At 35.8% G+C, this 19308-nt stretch overlaps 1 protein-coding gene across 3 annotated transcripts in view; it reads left to right on the forward strand.

Annotated features, from left to right (window-relative positions):
- The window catches only part of TMEM135 (transmembrane protein 135), a 240799-nt gene extending 231088 nt beyond the window's left edge, over positions 1 to 9711 (forward strand). For 2 of the 3 annotated variants that reach the window (XM_012725701.1, XM_004683276.2), the window contains exons 12-15: positions 313 to 389; positions 4782 to 4880; positions 5593 to 5660; positions 7184 to 9710. In XM_012725701.1, the coding sequence (XP_012581155.1) occupies positions 313 to 389; positions 4782 to 4880; positions 5593 to 5660; positions 7184 to 7316 (377 nt within the window). In that variant the 3' untranslated portion in view covers positions 7317 to 9710. Of the gene's footprint in view, positions 1 to 312; positions 390 to 4781; positions 4881 to 5592; positions 5661 to 7183 lie in introns of all 3 variants that reach the window. The other variant, XM_012725702.1, reaches the window with a different exon arrangement.
- Positions 9712 to 19308: the final 9597 nt, after the last annotated feature.

The following is a 19308-nucleotide window of genomic DNA, read 5'->3' on the forward strand; positions in this document are numbered from 1 at the left end:
GCCATCTTCCGGAAGTTACTCTTCTTTTTCGACTGTTGTTTGTTTTTAAGTTAACATTAGAATGTTAATTTTCTTGTAATATGTATTACAACTATTTGTTCCTAAATCAGAAGGCCTAATTTTAATTTAAAATTAAGGTGCTAAGAACTCACTCCATTCAATGTCATCAAATGTATTATTGGCTTTGATTTTATTGTAATAAGAGGTAGTGCTACAAATAAATTCTTTTCCTGTATAAGTTAATGAGAATTTTCTAATGACTTCAATAACAATGAAATACTTTGAGATCTGATCAGTTTTTTGTTGTTTCAGGATTTTTGGCAGGTGTATCAATGATGTTTTATAAAAGCACAACAATTTCCATGTATTTAGCTTCTAAACTGGTAGAGGTAAGTAAACATTTTTATTCATGTGCAGTTGCAAAGGATAGAGAGCTGCTTTAGTTACTTAAGTTGCAGATGTTACCCAATTACCAAAGCACATTGTAGCCCTGTAAAACTTCTTACAAAGTTAGTTTTCCTATTTTTCCTTTTTGTGTGTGTGAATATACACAATTGTAGAAAGAATAATACACATACCCCTGATATACCCAGCATGCAGTTCAACAGTTTCAGCAAGTTTCACCTGTACTATCCAGTCCCCCAACTGCTGACTTATTTCAGAGCAAGTCCCGGCATCATGTCACTTCATTCTTAAACAACTCAGGATAAAGACTCCTTAAAAGCAAACAAATTGGTTTTATTATTGAAGAATAACCAAAATACAATCATACTTTAAAAAAAAAAAAAACCTAGTAACTCCTTCATATTATCATATATCTAACTAGAGCTTATATTTTTACTGATTGTCCCACAGATGTCTTCATGCAATCTTTTTGTTTAATTGTGATGCAAAATCCTTTTTGTTTATAGCAATTACCTCTCTCACCTTTTTACTTATTTTTTTCTCTGTATTATTTATTTGTTTGAGATCAAGTTCCACTTACGCGGAATTTCTCACATTCTGGGTTCAATTTCTGGTTTGTGTGTGTGTCAGAAATAAATGTATTAATATGCACATTGCTACTGCATCACATTAAGAGGCACAAAATTTGCCTAGTTGTCTTCTTTTTATGATGCTAAGATTGGTCTTGGCTCCATATTGTTAGAGACAAGGTAAGGTTTCCTGTTAGCCTTTTACCTGGTAATTTTAGCAGCCAATAATGATCATGACTGAGGGATCTAAAGTGGTAATAATCTAATATTTTTGTTTCTGCCTTTATTAGAGACAGTTCTAAATAAATCTTCCCTTTTTAATTGTTTGGTCACTAAGAACTAGTTTGTTCACATGCCCATGATAAAATGATCATATCCCTTTATTTACCAACGATTAGAGTTTTACACAGAAATAACAATTCACATTGGGTATGTGGTGTGGCAACAGCACCATAAAAGGGGGAGGGGAAATCTTATACCTCTAAATCATATATAATATTATAAACTAATAATGCTTCAATAAAAAAAAATAATAAAAACAGAACATTCTTGCTAGGATATAGAGGATGTATTGTAGAGAGCCACACCTGGAAGCTGAGAGAGCAGTTAGTCTCAAGCAGGACGTAATGACTTGTACCAAGATAGTAACAGTAAAAATTGAACTGAGGCCCTCCCTGGTGACACAGTGGGTTAAGATGCAGCACTGCAAGCAGGCCACAGCCACTTCACTGGGTGTTCTATCCCCCGCCCTGGAGGTCATCTACATAGTGTGACAGACCTCTCCTGACCCACCTGCTACTCCCCTCAGCTGTATACTTGTTGATCTGCCTGTTTGGCTCCCCACTCCATCTCTGGTGAATCCTCTCACCACCCCTGTACCTTTGCCTATACCCCAATTCTATATGCATCAATAAATAAATCTTTAAAAAAATTTAACTGAGTGTACAAATTTGGTGCATGTTTCTAAAAGAGTGAACGAGACTTGCTAATGAGAGGAAAAGAGGAGTGAGAGAAGGAACATAACCTGTAGGTAGCAAAAACATATTATTTGAGCTCTAGTTTGTAAAAGAAATATTTTACAGCTGCTTCTCTAACTAGCCAGAGTTTTCTTTAAGTCAGCCAACTATAAAAACTCTGTTTCCTGTGTCATCAGACCATATCTGATCTAGGCAAAAGAAACTGGCATTTAAACTGTGTTGTTGAGAATTTTTTTTAAAATATAGGGAACTAGAGGCCCTCCGTGGTGGTGCAGCGGGTTAAAGGACAGCACTGAGAATCTAAAGCCGCTTCCGCATGAGTTCTATTCCCGCCTGCCCCGGAGGTGACCACATGGCGTGGCAGACCTCTCCTGACCCCCCCGCTGCTCCCCTCAGCAGTGTACTTTGTTGATCTGCCTGTTCTGCTCCCCACTCTGTCTCTGGTGAAGCCTCTCGGCCGCCCCTGAGCCTCTGGCCTGTACCCCAGTTCTGTATGCATAAATAAATAAATCTTAAAAAAAAATATATATAGGGAACTAGAAAGGGAATTTAAGCTTATAGTGTCTTCTGTTGAAGTAATGACTTTGGTTTAATAGACAATCATTTTCTTAATAGTTTTATTAAGGTGTTATATTATCTGATTATATTAAGTAAAAATAAGTTGTGAAGGCAAATTTTTTCTTGTAAAACACATTTGAAAATATATTACTGATTATTTATTCCCATTAATGTGCTAGCTGCTGATAAATGTGAAAGTAAAGGATATCATCCCTGTTCTTCTCTAACTAAGAACTTGGTTCAGTAGAAAAAATGTATTAATGTTACTTCAATAAAAACAAATTTAAAAAACTAGGAACACAGTTATTCCATATAACATTTCTATTGTGACATTCTATCACATCTAAATTTAATTTATTTCAAGCTGAATACACTACAAGATAGCTGTATTTTGCGATACAGTCTTATTTTCAATATAATGGACCATGTGATCTCTTACCTTGTTTCCCAAGTATAACTGTATATCTTGGAGTTTTTACATATCCCAACCCCTGGTAGTTTAAACATTTATTTGTTTCACATTGTATACTCTGTGATGATTCATATGTAACATAGTCACCTCATTGTGTCCTTTTGTTGCTTGGCCCTATAGTTAGGAAAGCTTGTATTGATCACTTGGGATTTTTTTAAATAGCAAATCAGTTGAGATATCACTAAAAAAAAAATATTGTTCGATAAGTCATGACTTTTTTTAATCTATTTTCAAGCAAAAATGCATCTCATTTTTCTAAAAACCCAATAGATTGACTCAGCAAATACCACATAATCTAGGATAGGTGTTGAAGAAAAGACAGGAAAGAAGGTTGTCACCATCAGTCTTCATCTTAAGTGACTTCATCTTAGTTCTCATTCTATGTTCATTATTTCACAGGCCACTCATACTTCTTGCATCTTTCTCTCTACCCTATTGTAACTCAATGGTCTTTGTACTTTGTACTTTTCTTGCTATTTTTATTTTACCTGTCCTACAATTTAGAAAACCCAGTTCTATGAATTATCATGTGCTCTAATTATTTAAATTTGCTGACAGTACTGTAAGTTTTATTTCTACTTCCCACAGCTTTTCGTCCTCTTACTTAGTTGATCCTATTTTTTTTTTTTTTAAGATTTATTTATTTGTGTAGACAGAACTGGGGTACCGGCCAGAGGCTCAGGGGTGGCGAAAGGCTTCACCAGAGACAGAGTGTGGAGCAGAACAGGCAGATGGACGAAGTACACTGCTGAGGGGTGCAGTGGGTGGGTCAGGAGAGGTCTGCTGTGCCATGTGGTCACCTCCTGGGCAGGCGGGAATCGAACTCATGCGGAAGTGGCTTTAGCTTCTCAGTGCAGTGCTTTAACCCGCTGCGCCACCAGGGAGTGCTTCTTACATAGCACTTTCCCAAATGTGATCATCGTACTAGTGCTAGTCCATGAGCTATCTGTTGTTAGTCAATGACAAAATAAGTACAGAAATCGAGAGTAAATATTTAGAATTTTTATAGCAATGTAGTAGTAAAAATTTGATTCAATGTTGGGCTTTTCGATTTATTTTCTAGCAGTTCATTTTTATTGTATTATGAGAGTTTTAAGTCATGAAATTGGATTTTTTTTAAGGTAGTTCTTTTTTGCCACATGGTTTGAGAATTATTACTTGATGATAGTAATTTACGAAATTCTTTTTGATTCTCTTTGGTCCTTTGTCCTAGGCAGTGTACTGCTCTCCTTCAGAGAGCTTCTAAACAATACTAGGTCTCATATATATATATATATATATATACACACACACACACATGCATACACATGTATGTATATATGTATATGTGTGTACACACACATATAATGTACATATTTATAATATATAAACACATCCTTTCATCTGCCAATTTTATGACCTCATTAGAATGTACTAGTTATCTCTGTTATGAATTGATCATATTTTATTCATTTTGAAATCCCTAACTCTTGACATAGTATCTAGAATAGAGTTAACATTATTAAAAATTTCCTAAGTGAATAGATCTAGCAGGAAAGGGAAGTCCTGAGCATTATACAAAAAAAGTATTAAAGAATAAGTGATAGAAGAGATGGTAATAAAGTGCTATTGAATATCACAGAAAAGTATTATTTGGCATCTGGGGTTTGGGATAGAGAATGAGGAAAGGGGAAAGGTTGACCCTCCTGGAAGTGGTGACTATAATTTAAGCTCTGAAAAGGTTATTAGAATTTTGAGAAAATAGTTGTAGATAGAGAAGTATTGCTCTACTAAGTCTTTTTTGTTTTGCGTATTTTGCAGACAATGTATTTCAAAGGCATTGAAGCAGGGAAGGTCCCCTATTTTCCTCATGCAGATACGATCATCTATTCCATCTCCACAGCAATTTGTTTCCAGGCAGTAAGTATAATTTTTTGAAGTGAAAAATAGAATTCTGTTTCTAGTGTACATTAAACAAATAAAGGAGAAATAAAGGTCTAAAACATTTCTATTTATTACACTTTATTTCTTTTGAAAGCAAAATAACTTGCACATTTCAAATCATTAAACATGTTAACTTAATGGGCCATGTCTTGGTTATGTATGCACTGATTTTTAGGTTTTTAACTAGAATGCCCGAATTTAACTGCCTTCCATCTAGAAAAAGATACCACAGTCATAGATAAGAATACATATATTACCCCAACATTAGTCAGTGAGGATGAGGAAAGAATATAATTTAATAGAAGCAGTATCCAATGTATTTAAATTCATATTGATGTTGATAATTTTAGTATTGTTGCAGAATTTTGTAGAATTTTGGAGACTGCTTTTATTTGTTCTTTATCATAGTAATGCTGCCTAATTGATAAACTTAGAATATCTAGTAAAGTACCAGCTAACTAATGGTATTTGGCATATTCTTACTAATAATGACAACTCAATTATTATTTCATAACCAATAATTGAAGGCACATTTACAAAGATTTTTGATAGCTATTAACTTAACATAAATACGTGTTTTTTTATCATCATAACTCTGTCATTTTAAAAATACAATCATCAATAAAGAGATAAACCTACTCTCTTGCTATAGTATTGCTATTAATTCTCACAAATTGAATAATCTTAGGCTGTCATGGAAGTTCAGAATTTGCGACCATCTTACTGGAAGTTTCTTTTAAGGCTCACCAAGGGCAAGTAAGTGACTACGATTATTTTAATTGATTATAGATAAGATAAAAAGCAATTTTGTAAAATGGTTTTGAATCTTTTTGTCATGAGGGAATATTCTTTTAGTGACAAGGTAGGTATCCAGAAACACATCATTGTGACAAATTCATTAAGAATAGCATGCACATTCTTTTATGTTGAATATTCTCTGTAATATTTTACATATATATTTTTAAAGATTTATTTATTCGTACAGAGCTGGGGTACAGACCAGACATGCAGAGGGTGAGAGGATTCACCAGAGACAGAGTGGGGTGCAGAACAGACAGGTCAATGAAGTACACTGCTGAGGAGAGCAGCAGGCGGGTCAGGAAAGGTCTGCCTCGCCATGAGGATCCCCTCCAGGGCAGGCGTGGATCGAACTCATGAGAAGTGGCTTAAGCTTCTTTGTGCTGTGCTTTAACCCACTGAGCCACTAGGGAGGGCCCATATTTTACATATTTTAAGTGTATTTACTATGCCCTTGTTATGTTTTTAAGATAACATATATGCACACAACACATGCATGCACACCTATGTGTTTGATCCTTAAAATAGCTTTCTGAGATAGGCATTGTTTTTACCCTAGTTTTACATATGAGGAAACTGATAACCACAGAGAGGTTAGAAAGCTTGTCATAGTCACACACCTAGTAAGTGATGGAGCTGGAATATGACTCAGGAGGAGAATTTTTCCTCCTAGCCATGATACTATGTATCCTTTGTATTATTATTATTATTATCAGGCATTTCTTTGTTATTTAGTTTCCCTCACATGAATTAATTTATTCAACTGGTTGTTTTGCAAATTAAAAATCACATTTTTCAACCCTTGGAAAAAATGATCCTGGCCAGTGACTCAAAACTAATTTCATCCTGCTGTTTTCTCCAGAAAGGACATGCTTGTGATCATGCACAGAGAAGGTCCATTGTGCATATCATAAATGTGTGTCCTTTTTAAAATTTTCTGTCTCATAGGTTAGATGGTGAATAAAATATGTTTTTCCTTTGTTATGTCTGTTAAGGGAATTAAGATCCAATTGTTGTTTGCCTGCTAATTATTAAACATTTCCCTATTTGGAGGTGTTCTTGTTGATTGTAGACATTAAGATGTCACTTAACAAGCAAAATTGCATTTAATGTCTTTGTCTCATTAGTAAATGTTAGCAAATTCATATTTTTAGTTGGTTTTCTGTGATTTCACCAGAAAAATTATCAAGAGTCTATTTTTCTATTTAGCACAATCTAGGAGAAAGGAAACAATCTAGTAGGTTGGAAATAATGCTGGTAATCTCTGGGGTTTCAGGTATGAAACCCCATATTTTGAATAAAATATTCATATTTTGAATAAAATATGAGACAGTGAATCTTGAAAAAGAGTAGAGTTTAGAGCATTTGTCATATTAGTCTTTTCTGTTTCCCCACTCCATGAAAGCAAAGTCAAATGGAATGAGTCACTTTACTTTATAAACTTCATTAAATGCTTATTCACTGTGTCCTCTGTTTTACAGATTTGCTGTCATGAACCGAAAAGTCCTTGATGTTTTTGGTACTAGTGCATCTAAACATTTTCAGGATTTCATCCCCAGGTTGGATCCAAGATATACAACTGTAACACCAGAGATGCCCGTAGAACTTTCTTGAAGAGAATTGTAATTTATTAATGTGACTTAATGGTTCATTCTTTTATCCTGAAAAGTTAATTAGGTTGAACACAAGAAAGGGGGCCTGAGCTTGAACTTCAGTGTTATTTCAATGAGAGATGCTCTTTTTTTGTTTTTCTTACCAATCAGAAACACAGAAGCTTTTTAGGAAGGTGTTGCTTAATAATTAAGCTCCCCGGTAGCCAGAATCTGATTTGGGATCACTGTAGTGATTGACATTACGATATATTATTGATTAAATTATGACCACAGCAATATTAAATAATCTATATAGAAATGTAGTGACAACTAAGAATATACTTAAAATTACTTTAAAAGATGTTTTTAGTTCATTCCAATGTAATTCTTAGTTACAACTAAGAGTATTTCTTCATTTTAGGATGTAAAGGATCACGGGTACATGAATTTGATCTGTATTTTTTTTAACTTTTGAATTGGTAACTATAATAGTAAAATATTATGGACATGAAGTAATTCTTCACAGTGTTGCTTTAGTATAGAGCAATTTAATGTGGAAAGTGGCCATTTTGACTTCAGGGATACAAAGACAGCTCTCATATTGTTTGGGTCAGTGCCGTGGTATCCATGTTCTTCCACTGATAACTTCATCCCTTTCCAAGATCTATCTTATTATATGTACTAATACCAGGTTAAGAGCAAGTAGAAATTGATGTCTGATAAAGTTCAAATGTATGCTTTAATCATTAAAGAAGCATCAACTTGAGTATTTCAAAACAAATGAAGTTACCTTTAAAACCTCCTGAAAGTTTATTTTATTTGTTTTCATTTATAATATGTCTGAGTTCTTTATAGCTGATTTGTATGCCATTGTTAATTCAGAAGGGATCAATATCCTACAGAACAAAAATTTTTGGTAAATCTGCATATTTATTCCCTTTTAACAGCTTTACCTATAAAATGGCTGTTTCACAACTACAAACAACAAAAAAATCAGTGGTGGTTAAAAATTTCATTTCAATAATTAGATTCAGATTCTCTAGTCTTTTTTCAAAAAGTCATCATCACCATATTTACTCTTGTAGAATAAAAAAATGACAAAACATAGTCACTGCCAATTATGGAAGATAGTTCAGGAAAGCTGTGATTGAAATATGATCACTCTGAGGAGTTTTTCAGGGAAAAGTTATACTTTTCTAAATTTAATAAAAGGCTGAAGTGATTGTGATATCTATACTTAATGTAGCATATAGGGATTATGGTATATTTTTTTAATATAATTTTGTTGCTGAAAAGTTATAAGCTGTTGTGAATTAATTATGCACTAGAACTTGTGTTGCAACAAGAAATATAACCTAAACTTTAATCCTCCATCTTCAATTTCAAGCCTGTATACTTCTATTTATATGTAATTCTATCCTTGGTTGTTATGGCAAATTGAAACCCAACAAAAAGACAGACTGTGGTACCATGGTAACCACTTTAATTTGGTTAAAATTTCGTATTGTGACTAACTTTTTAGAATTGCCTTGTCTATTAGCCAATACTGCTAAAGAATGGTTTGGGTTTCATACTTCAAAATTGATTAATAAATTAAGTTTTAAGTTTTTATTCACTGGAATCAACCTGATGATTGGTACTGTGTTTACTTTTTAAATAAAGTGTTAAGGCAGTGAAGAAAGTGCTGCTATCCACACCTCGTAATTTCTCTGTAAAAGTTATGTTAATAATATTTTTCCTGTTAGGTTAGAAGAAAAGCATTTTAATCTACAAGTTATTATTTTCACTGACATTAAGACTATGGTATTGACAAACTCTACTGATATTTGATGAGATTTTTTAGTAAAATTTTAACTGATCAAAATGTTCATTTCTACAATTTGCTTCTTTAAACAACTTATTGTCATCTTTTATTTCATTAAAAATGTAAAATGAAATAACCATGATGAAGTAGAATATAATAATGGATGCACTGTAACTTCAATGACTAGTTACTAATTTGCAATGGTGAATAGAGAAGTCTAATTTGATTTCATCCAAACAGACCTCGAAGTGTAATTGTTTGAGCAGACACAAGAAATTTTGTTTGTGGTACTGAAGGCAATCAAAATAAATTATCTTTCTACCTCAAACTAACCCAAGTATTGATCACAACTTGGCATCTTTAGTAAAAGCAAATCAGTCTCCATTCCAAAGCATGGTTTTGGTGTATTTATATGCTGAAGAAATGCTGTCTAGGCAAGGTTCCACCCAAATTGAAAGCAGTGACATTGATATGTAGACTGAAGGACGGTGGATTGGAGAAGTAATGTTAACAGTGTTTCACCACTATTTCCTGTATTGATGTAACTTAGGAGCTAGGACTAACCAAGTGAAGCTGAGGTCACAAGATAACACACTGTTTTCAAATCTGTTAGATTCTAACTTCTTTTTTTACCAAATGGTTTTAGTCCATTTTATCTTTTTATATTCATCTTTTTTCATCACTTCTGTAACTTTCTCATTTACCTGTAAACATTGTCACTGAATTGGTATCTAGTTAATTTTGTTGCCTTCTTTTGTTATTTACTCATTTGTTATTTAATTTAGAATTTTACCTTTTGTTCTTTGTTTTCAGAATTTATAGTTTACTTATTTTTATTGAATGTATTTTTGTGATGAAATCCAAATCAATCAACTCTCACAGAGTATTTTGTTATTCATTTCCTTGTGGTTGGGTCTAGGCCAACATCTGACTTAATTATCAGTGCCAACAGAACTGGTAATGCTCACATTTTATCACATCCCTCAATGCTTTCTAAATCCAAAGCATTGTTAGTGAGATTTAGTTTTCTTTACTTTCCAGGGGCTTCTTCCACTTGGTTATAGCACAGCCTCCTCTGTGGTAACAGTGAAGAGACTTCTCAGCAGGGCCAAAGGGGCTGGACATGCCCACTGAGAGCGGTGTCCCCAGGCTCTTGCATTTGAACCAAATAAGCCACCAAGCCTATAACCTTCTTGAATTCTCCCTATGATTTATATATGTATGTATTTATGTATGTATGTATTGGTAGAAAGTAGTTTGACAGAATGATTAGGTCAGTTTTGAATGAATGTGTTTTTCTTTGGTCCATAAGGCAAAAGTTTCTGAATTGTGACCTTACTAAGATAGCAGATGAATTTTATCTCCCTTAACACCTTGGCCTCTTGATGCTTATTATCTCCTCTCTAACCATTCTAGATAACTAGATAATTTAGGTAAATTAAATTGAATGTCCAAGAAAAATATACAAGAAAAACAATAAAAGGTGAATATTTTCTTAAAGCTGGTCTGGGACTATCTTGAAAAATCCCTTAATTAAGGTTAGTTCAGTTGTGGGTGCCCAGGAGTCTGTTCTTACAGTTTCTTCTCAGCTCTGTACCTTTCTCTTTATAGTAGCCCTTTCTTATTGGTTACTTAGCTAGTGCTGCATTCTTTTCTGTGGAATTAACAAGGAGTGTCAGGGCCTGAAGTGACCATTAGATCATGGATGTGGACTTGGATTCTGTGTGGTACTTTCCTCAAGCTAGGCTGTGGAGACCTTGGGGTTAAGCCTGTAGAATTTCCAGCTGTAGTTTCAGGCTTTATAATAGTTTTGTAGCTATGAAAAGAAATGACACTAACATCAGTGTGTAGTTTCTGGAAGCAGAAGAGGGGCAGGAACTTGGCCAGGATGTAGCAGGTGTTCTAGGTCTTTCTCTCTCCCACCCCACCTCCCAATCTTCCCTCTCTCTATTATGGTATATAATATATATATATATATATACACACACACACACATACATACATACATACATACATACACAAACATATATGATATTATATAATATGGTATATATATAATACCACATATATATGTAATATATATGTGGTGTAATATGTGGTATTATATATATATACATATATGGTATATATGTGGTGTGTGTATATATATGTATATATGGTATATATATATGGTATTAAATATAACATATATAATGCACACACATGCACACACACACACACTATATATATAGTAAGGCAGTCGGTACCCCAGTGCTCATAGATGTGGTAAGAATGTGTGTTTCACATTGAAGGACTGAAGACAAAAATTAATACTTTGTATCCACTGCCTTAGATACTGAAATGTGACTTTCTTTTCTTCATCTGTCTTTCTCTCTCCTTTCTCCTTAGGGTCTTTATGTCTAGTCATATGTTACCCCCTCCCTACTCTGCAGTCTGTGCCTGCTGCTTTTCTTGTGGTGGCTGGGTCTACCTCCCAACTGTGCCCCTTGACTGTGAGCCCATTTAGCCCTTTGCTGGTTCTTGTTCAGGAGGTGCTCTCCAAGGGTCTTGAAAGCGGAGTAAACATTTCCAGGGACAGTTCTTCTTGTCTTAGCAGAAAAGTTTAGAAGATAATTGCACAGATGTGGAGAGAGGTGTTTCTTTGAAACTGGGGCCTTTAATTCAGGAGACTAGTCTCAGTGGACCCATTACATCACCTGACTTGGAAGGGCATGAACTTATCTCTCTCTTTTTTTTTTAAGATTTATTTATTTATTTTTGCATGCAGAACTGGGGTACAGGCCAGAGGCTCAGGGGCAGTGAGAGGCTTCACCAGAGACAGAGTGGGGAGCAGAACAGGCAGATCGATGAAGTACACTGCTGAGGGGAGCAGCGGGCGGGTCAGGAGAGGTCTGTCACACAGTGTGGTCACCTCGGGGCAGGCGGGAATCGAACTCATGCGGAAGCAGCTGTAGATTCTCAGTGCTGTGCTTTAACCCGCTGCGCCACCAGGGAGGGCCAAACTTATCTTTTTATTGCTTATTGTTTTCTCCGTATTCTCCCCACCTCTCTCCTTCAAATGTGTCTTCTGTGAAATAATATGTTGAGTGTTATCCTTTGTGCCTACAGATCTGAAAAGTTCAGTGATCATATAAATCTAGTCCATACCGGAGCTGTTAGGCCATATGTAATATAATATGTACTTTTTCACTGGTACATAAGCATTACAACTTTTCTGTTCAATTTTGTGCCCCTACCACAGCCCAAGCAAGCATTCTAATAGTGCTTGAAAAACCTACGCTTCAAATGATAAGATGTGCCCTAACTTGGCACAAATTATGCTTTGCCCTGTTTAGTTGAGCCTCAGCCTCCCTCTGTGGCCACGGAAGTCCAGGCTTCCCCCACTGGTTGAAGGTACTCAGTAGTAGTATTTTCCTCCATCCATTAATTCAGACCAAGTAATTTCTGAGATCTAGTGCCCCCATATCTATTAAACTTTTCTGTTATTAATCAGCCTCTTAAATGAATTTCCCTTTCAGGTTATTCTTGGTCATACAGGAGGATCTTATTAATAAGGAGGAATTGAGAGAGGACTTTGTGTCAAAGGTCTAAAAATTTTAAAGCATGAAGCAGTGCTATTCATTATGTAGGGGTACCAAGAGAGATGGTGAGTGGAGACTGTAAGCACATTTCAAGTCTTACCTCTTTCCTCCTGCTTCTTTCATTACCTCCAGCCCTATGTTTTCCTATTATATCTTTTTATTTCTTTCATTTTAGTTCTCAAGGGAATTTCTTTTTTTTTCCCTGCTCATTCAGGGAAGGGTGAAAGTGAGACATAGGCATCAGTCTGATTCTTGCTCTGATTAGAACCTGAGGAGAGATTGTTGAGTCTGTAAGAAAACAAACTTTTCTTCCTCTCCTCAGAAGTCAGCCAGAGATTCAGAGTGGGATGATTTATAGTTTCTCCCTGTGACATGTGTGACAGGTGCACACTCAAAAAACTTGCATAGTGAAGAATACCATCTTCCAAGTGGAAGAAGGGGCTATTTTCCTCAGAATTTTTAAAATTGATTTATTTATGCATACAAGAAGTGGGGTATAGGCCACAAATACGGGGATGGTAAGAGGATTAATCAGAAAAGAGTAGGGAACAGAATAGGCAGATTCACTGAAAGACACTGCTGAGGGGAGCAGCAGGTGAAACAGGAAAGGTCTGCTGTGCCATATGGGTCACCTGCCTGTCTGGGGATTGAACACATACTGCAGTGGCTGTGGATAGCTTCATAGTGCTGTGCTTTAACCCTTTGCACCCCCCGGGAGGTCCCAGTTAAAGTGAGAACCATGTCTGCAAGCCTCTTTATAAATATAAACTTGAGTAGAGGCCACTGGTCAAAGTAGGTATTGGATGATGAGATACTGGCTTTGTCAAAGTATTTGTCGTTTGTGGAATGAATGATTGACCTTGTGAGGCTTAAAAAAGGGATAATAGTGATTTCTTCACTAACTTTCAAATGTGTGCAGTGTATCAGTATTGAGAGAGTGTTTATGTGAATAAAATTTTAGCCTTACTTTAAAATTTTAATTTTTAATATAAGGTGAAATCTGTAAAGCCATAGGAAGAAGCAGAGTGGAGGTTTTGAAAGTCAATCACTCTCAGTAATAGTGATAGATTCTCTTAAAGCCTAAAAGGGTAGAATAAATAAGTCGACAATAAACCAGAGATTTCATTGAGTCGCTTTAGAAGCCTTCTTTTCCCCCTCTAGAATGCTTCTTGTTACTTGGATTAAAGTTAAAAAAATGAGATTGTAGTCATTGTGAGTTACTTACCTAATGACTGGTTAGTCCTCTTTCTTGCTGATAGAGCGCTGATTATATTTAAGCCAACAATATGATTAGTTCCAGGAAAAGAATGGTAATTTTTTCTACTCCTTTCATGTCACTCCTTTCTTTTCTGATATTTTCCAGCCTTTCTTCTGAAGATGTTCATGTGACCCAGTTTAGGCCAATAAGATATAATAGAAAATCTGGGACACTTCGGAATTTTTTTCTCCCTGATCAAAGGAAAATTCTTGTCAGAGCCTTCCCCTTTTTTCTTGTTGAAAACTAGCTAGTGGTATCTGGATCTATGGAGTGGTGTTCCACCTATGAGGTAAAAAGTGTAAAGATGAAAAAAATAAAATGTCTGTCAGAGATGTCAGAAAAGAAAAATAGAGAGAACCTGTCTACCAGATGACATTCTTGAGCCCTGTATATATGCTAGTAACCATGTACCTTTGAGCATTTCTTAGACAATCACTTAAAGTTCTGTTAGTCAAGGATTCTGTTACTTTCAGCTGAAACATTTCTAATTGATGCATGCCAGTTCTATGTAGATCAGAACTCAGATTCATTTTACACTCTGTCCTTACCTTCCTTGATTTAGAATTGTTTCTTTTCCTTTCCTACCCAATTCTGCCTATATCCTGAAATGTTCAATCAACTCTCTAAAGGTTTTCTTGATCTTTTATATCTATCTTCACATAGTACTTTGCTAGTATCCATAAAGTATATTCCATTTGATTCCGATTAGTTTTGTACTTATACCTGTTGCCCCTACATTTTGAAGGACAAAGCCCACAGTTGACCCTTCACCTCTCCCTGTCCTGTGTCACTAGCTTAATCAGCTTTTTATGGGAGTGAGTAGAATGAGGGAGAATAGTGGTCTGAGCAACTGCTTCTTGAGTGCATGCTAACTTTGTGGAGTCTACAGACCAAAAAAAAAAAAAAAAACCAAGAATCTACCCTTAGGCCTCCCTGTAAGAGTCTGGAAAATATTATCCTTACAAATGATTTTGTAAACATTCTAGGAAATTGGCTTCTCCTACTATTCCAGCAGCTATTGGAGCCAGTTTGGCTGCAGGTCTTAGAAAAGTGATTTGTCATCTGTTTCATTTGTTTGCTTTTTCCTGACAGAACTGGAATTCTGGATTGTTTCCCACTTAAAAAAAAAAATCTTTAAAAACATACCCAAGAGAGAAGTAGACAGGGCAGGACACAAGACCTTCCTTCCCACTCAGTTTCATAGGGTAAAAATTCACAGGCAGTTTTCCCAGAATTACACTTTGTTTCTGACTTCTTAATGTTGTATTATGGTTTTTTTTTTCCTGTCACAAAAGTTATTTTAAATAATAGAGGAAGGAAGGTTTGGAAAGACTCATCAGTTCTGTCAGGGACCTACCAAGTAGCTCCTGGCTTGATAGTTGATTTTTTAGGTGGAAAGAAGAAAATTAAATATATGATGTGCCTTTGATATGTGGTAGATTGTTTATATCACACTAAATCCTCACAACCTGTGACATTGATATTATTAGTTCTGCTTTTCCAAGGAGAGAACTAGATGTCAAAAAGTCTAGTAATTTGTTCCACCTGGTAATACTGGAATTTGAGCCCAGATCAAGAGTTAACAGTTTCTTTTTTTTTTCTGAGAGCATAATTGTACTACCCAAGAAATATCCTTCTCCCTTAAATGTAATCTCATAATGTTATAATAAAATCTTGCCTCTAAAAATAGTTTTGATGTTTACTTTCAGCAAATAAAAAGATAGAACTAGAATTACCTTCTCATCTGAAACAACTGAAAAACCTATGATATATGTAAACTAACAGTTTTTAGACACTGGGCATCAAATGGTTCAAAACGGTGATCCCTGAGAGGACAGCTGGCGGGCCCTGTGACTGTCCCAGCTATTACTAAAGAGGTATCTGAGATTTTTCATATCGTGTCTAAAGGAGGAAGAACCACAGCAGAGCCCCGAGGTCTCCCTGAGGTGAAGAAACAGACCTGGATGTCCAGAGGAACCAAAGTGGGTAAAGTTCACAGGGCACAGTGCAAGAGACAAAGGAACTTCATAAAAGGAAAGCACAGAAATCTATACAGGGTCCCTTTGAGACTTAAGCTGAAGACTAAATATGTGCATGGGAGGAAACTATGGCTGGGCGGACAACTTCTGGAGGGAGCAACCATTGCTTACACACAAAGCAAAGGATAGTTTGTATTTCTGTAAACCAAAGCAGAGAATTATAATTGAAGGAATTCTGGATTAGAGTCAGAAAATATACTTCAGTAGGTGAGCAAAACTAAGGCTATTCAAAAGTATCAAAATACTTCGTTATTAACTATTTCCTAAAACAAAGTGCAAGAATGCAGGGATACAAGACCCTCCCTGGTGGCACAGAGGGTTAAAGCACAGCACTAAGAAACTAAAGCCACTCCAGCGTGAATTAGATCCCACCTGCCAATAGAAGTGATCCATATGGTGGCAGACCTCTCCTGACCCGCCTGCTGCTCCCCTCAGCAGTGTATTTCGTCGATCTGCTGTTCTGCTCCCCACTCTGTCTCTGGTGAATCCTCTCACCCTCTGTATCTCTGGCCTGTACCCCAGTTCTGTACGAATAAATAAATCTTAAAAAAAAAAAAACCTAGCATTAAAAAAGTTACACTGGAAGGGATTAGCTAGCAAAAGAAAAGATTACATTTGGATTCCCCAGCCCTCCTCCCCTTGTTCTAGGAAGGTTGTCTTGGCACCCAGGGTTCCTGCTGGTCAAGTTTAAATCTAGAGTCAGGCAGGGAGCCTCTCACCAGTACAAAAGTCTGGGTGTAAAGAACATAATAGAAAACCAGTTATCTGCTGAAAACAGCAGGCAGACAATGTAGCCAGTTCAATATAACCAGCTACAGAATCTTAACAGAAAGTTGAGTATAATATGAACTAGAGATAGGATGTTTGGATCAGCAGCAACAATGGAACCCCCACCCAGGCAACAGAGGCTTGTGCGATTTGTGCGAGGCATTTATGCATCCTCAATCCACACCCCAACCACACACATTCCTCCACTTACTTGCCCACCTTCCCTAAACTTGACACCCAATAAATGTGAGACTGCCCTAGAAGTAGGCACTGTATTCCCTGAGGTATAAGCCCCTCTTGGTCTCTTTCTCTCTAATTGGACTTTGAATGGTCTTTCCTCCATCTCTTGATGTTCCCAAAGCTGCTGCCCCACAAGGTGACAATTACAGATTGCAAAGATATAGCAGTAGTAGTTTTTCCAAACTGAAGTAGAATGTGACTGGGGAGTGGGGCTAGTAGGGAGAAGTGAACAGCATTTCAGTAAATGCTCAGTCCTTTTCAGGAAGCCATATATTTATGTAAAGGCAATCCTCAAAGGAGATGAGGCGAGTGTGAGGAGGAGAGGCATACTTATATTTGAATACTGGCCAACATTTTTCAAATTTGAATTATAAACCCTCAAATCCAAAAATTCCATTGAACTCCAAGTACAAGCAACATATAGAGAATCACAGCAAGGTACACCTTAATCAAATTGCTTTAAATCAATGATAGGAAGTCTTAATGGCATGAGGGATCAGGGAGTGTGTGTGATACACATTACCTATAGAGACATTCTATAGATAAGATAGAAAACTTCTCATTGAAAACCAGAAGACAGTGGGACAGCATCTTTATTAAGTAAAAGGCAAATAAATGAAATGAAAACATCAACCTATAATTCTATATGCAGTGAAATTATCAACAGGCAAAATGCTTTTTAAACATTAAAACAGTAGGAGACATGCATTAGAATAATGTTTTTTTTTAAATTTTTTGAATCTGATACATCAAGTAATACAATTAATAGGTGAGCAAATATAAAAGCCCTTTTATTTTAAAATCTCACTGAGAGATAATTGACTACTAATAACAAAATTAGAAACTTGAGGAATTTATAAAATATAAAGTAGCAATTAAAGTTTAGGAAGGAGTAAATGAAAGTATACTCTTACAACATTCACATTCTGTACTTGAAGAAAACAGCAAAAAAATTAAAGCTATGTAATATAAAACAAAGTAACCCTCCCTGCCAAGATTTATACTTAATAAGCCAACATGAGAAACACAGTAGAATCATAAATATGTATTCAATTAATCCAAGTGGGGGGGGGGAGGGAGAGGAGAGAAGGGACAAAGAGAAAAAGAGAAGAGAAAGATGATAAATTTATGTCTAAACATGTCAATAATCACATGATCTAGATGATCTAATGCCTGATAAAAAGACATAGATTGACACACTGACTAAAAGAAAGCAATATTCAATATGTGTTACTTATTCACAAGCCATTTAAGTATGAAGACAAATCAAGATTTAAAGTAAAAGTATAAAAAGATGCAATATAGATATATCTATAAAGTATATAGAATCTGCAATATATAGCTGTTTAAAAAAGCAGTTGTACTATAAAAATCAGATTTCAGAACTTGATATTATACCATGATTAATGAGCAAATGGTCATTTATAATGATAAAGAGAAATTCAGCGAGAGGAAATTACAACCCTAAGTATTAATAACAAACCTTTTAAATATATGAGAAAATGGCTGGAAATAAGAAATAAGGTGGATGTTTCAACACTTGTACTAATTGATAAAATAGGAAATTAGTATTCAGAAGACTTATAAACATTATCTTCTTTCAGAAAACAGTTAAGCAAACAACAGCACAGTACACATTCAATATTCACTCATAATAAATAATGGGTTTGAATCATAGGAAGCATACTCAGGCAACAATAGTAGAAAATTTAAATTTAGTGGCTATATGGAAAACCCTCAAATTTTTGGAAACTACAATATGCTTCTAATGAAGATATTAGAAGATAATAAGTTAAGATGAAAAATACATTGAAATGTGTACATTTATTATATAGCTAGGACAGAACTTAGATGAAATTTATTAAAAATAGGTACCTGGGAGCCCTCCCTGGTGGCACAGCAGGTTAGAGCACAGCACTAAGAAGCTAAAGCCACTTCAGCCTGAGTTCCATCTTCACCCCAGGTGATCAGCATGGTGCAGCAGACCTCTCCTGACCCACCTGCTGCTCCCCTCAGCAGTGTACTTCATCAGTTGGCCTTTTCTGCTCCCCACTCTGTCTGTGGTGAATCCTCTCACTGCCCCTGAGCCTCTGGCTTGTACCCCAGTTCTGTATACATAAATAAATAAATCTTTAAAAAAAAAAAAGTAGGTACCTATATTAGAAGAAAATTCCCTGTCTTAGAGCTATCAAGCTTTCAGCAGCCACTGCAGCATGAGTTTGCTCCCCAGCCAGAGAGCTGCCACACATGGCACAGCAGATACATAATTCTGTCTTACCAGCTGCTCTCCTCAGTTGTGTTTTTCAGTAAATCTGCCTGTTCTG

This window comes from Condylura cristata, unplaced genomic scaffold, assembly GCF_000260355.1.
Source record: "Condylura cristata isolate star-nosed mole 26May11 unplaced genomic scaffold, ConCri1.0 scaffold00015, whole genome shotgun sequence".
NCBI classification, from domain to species: domain Eukaryota; kingdom Metazoa; phylum Chordata; class Mammalia; order Eulipotyphla; family Talpidae; genus Condylura; species Condylura cristata.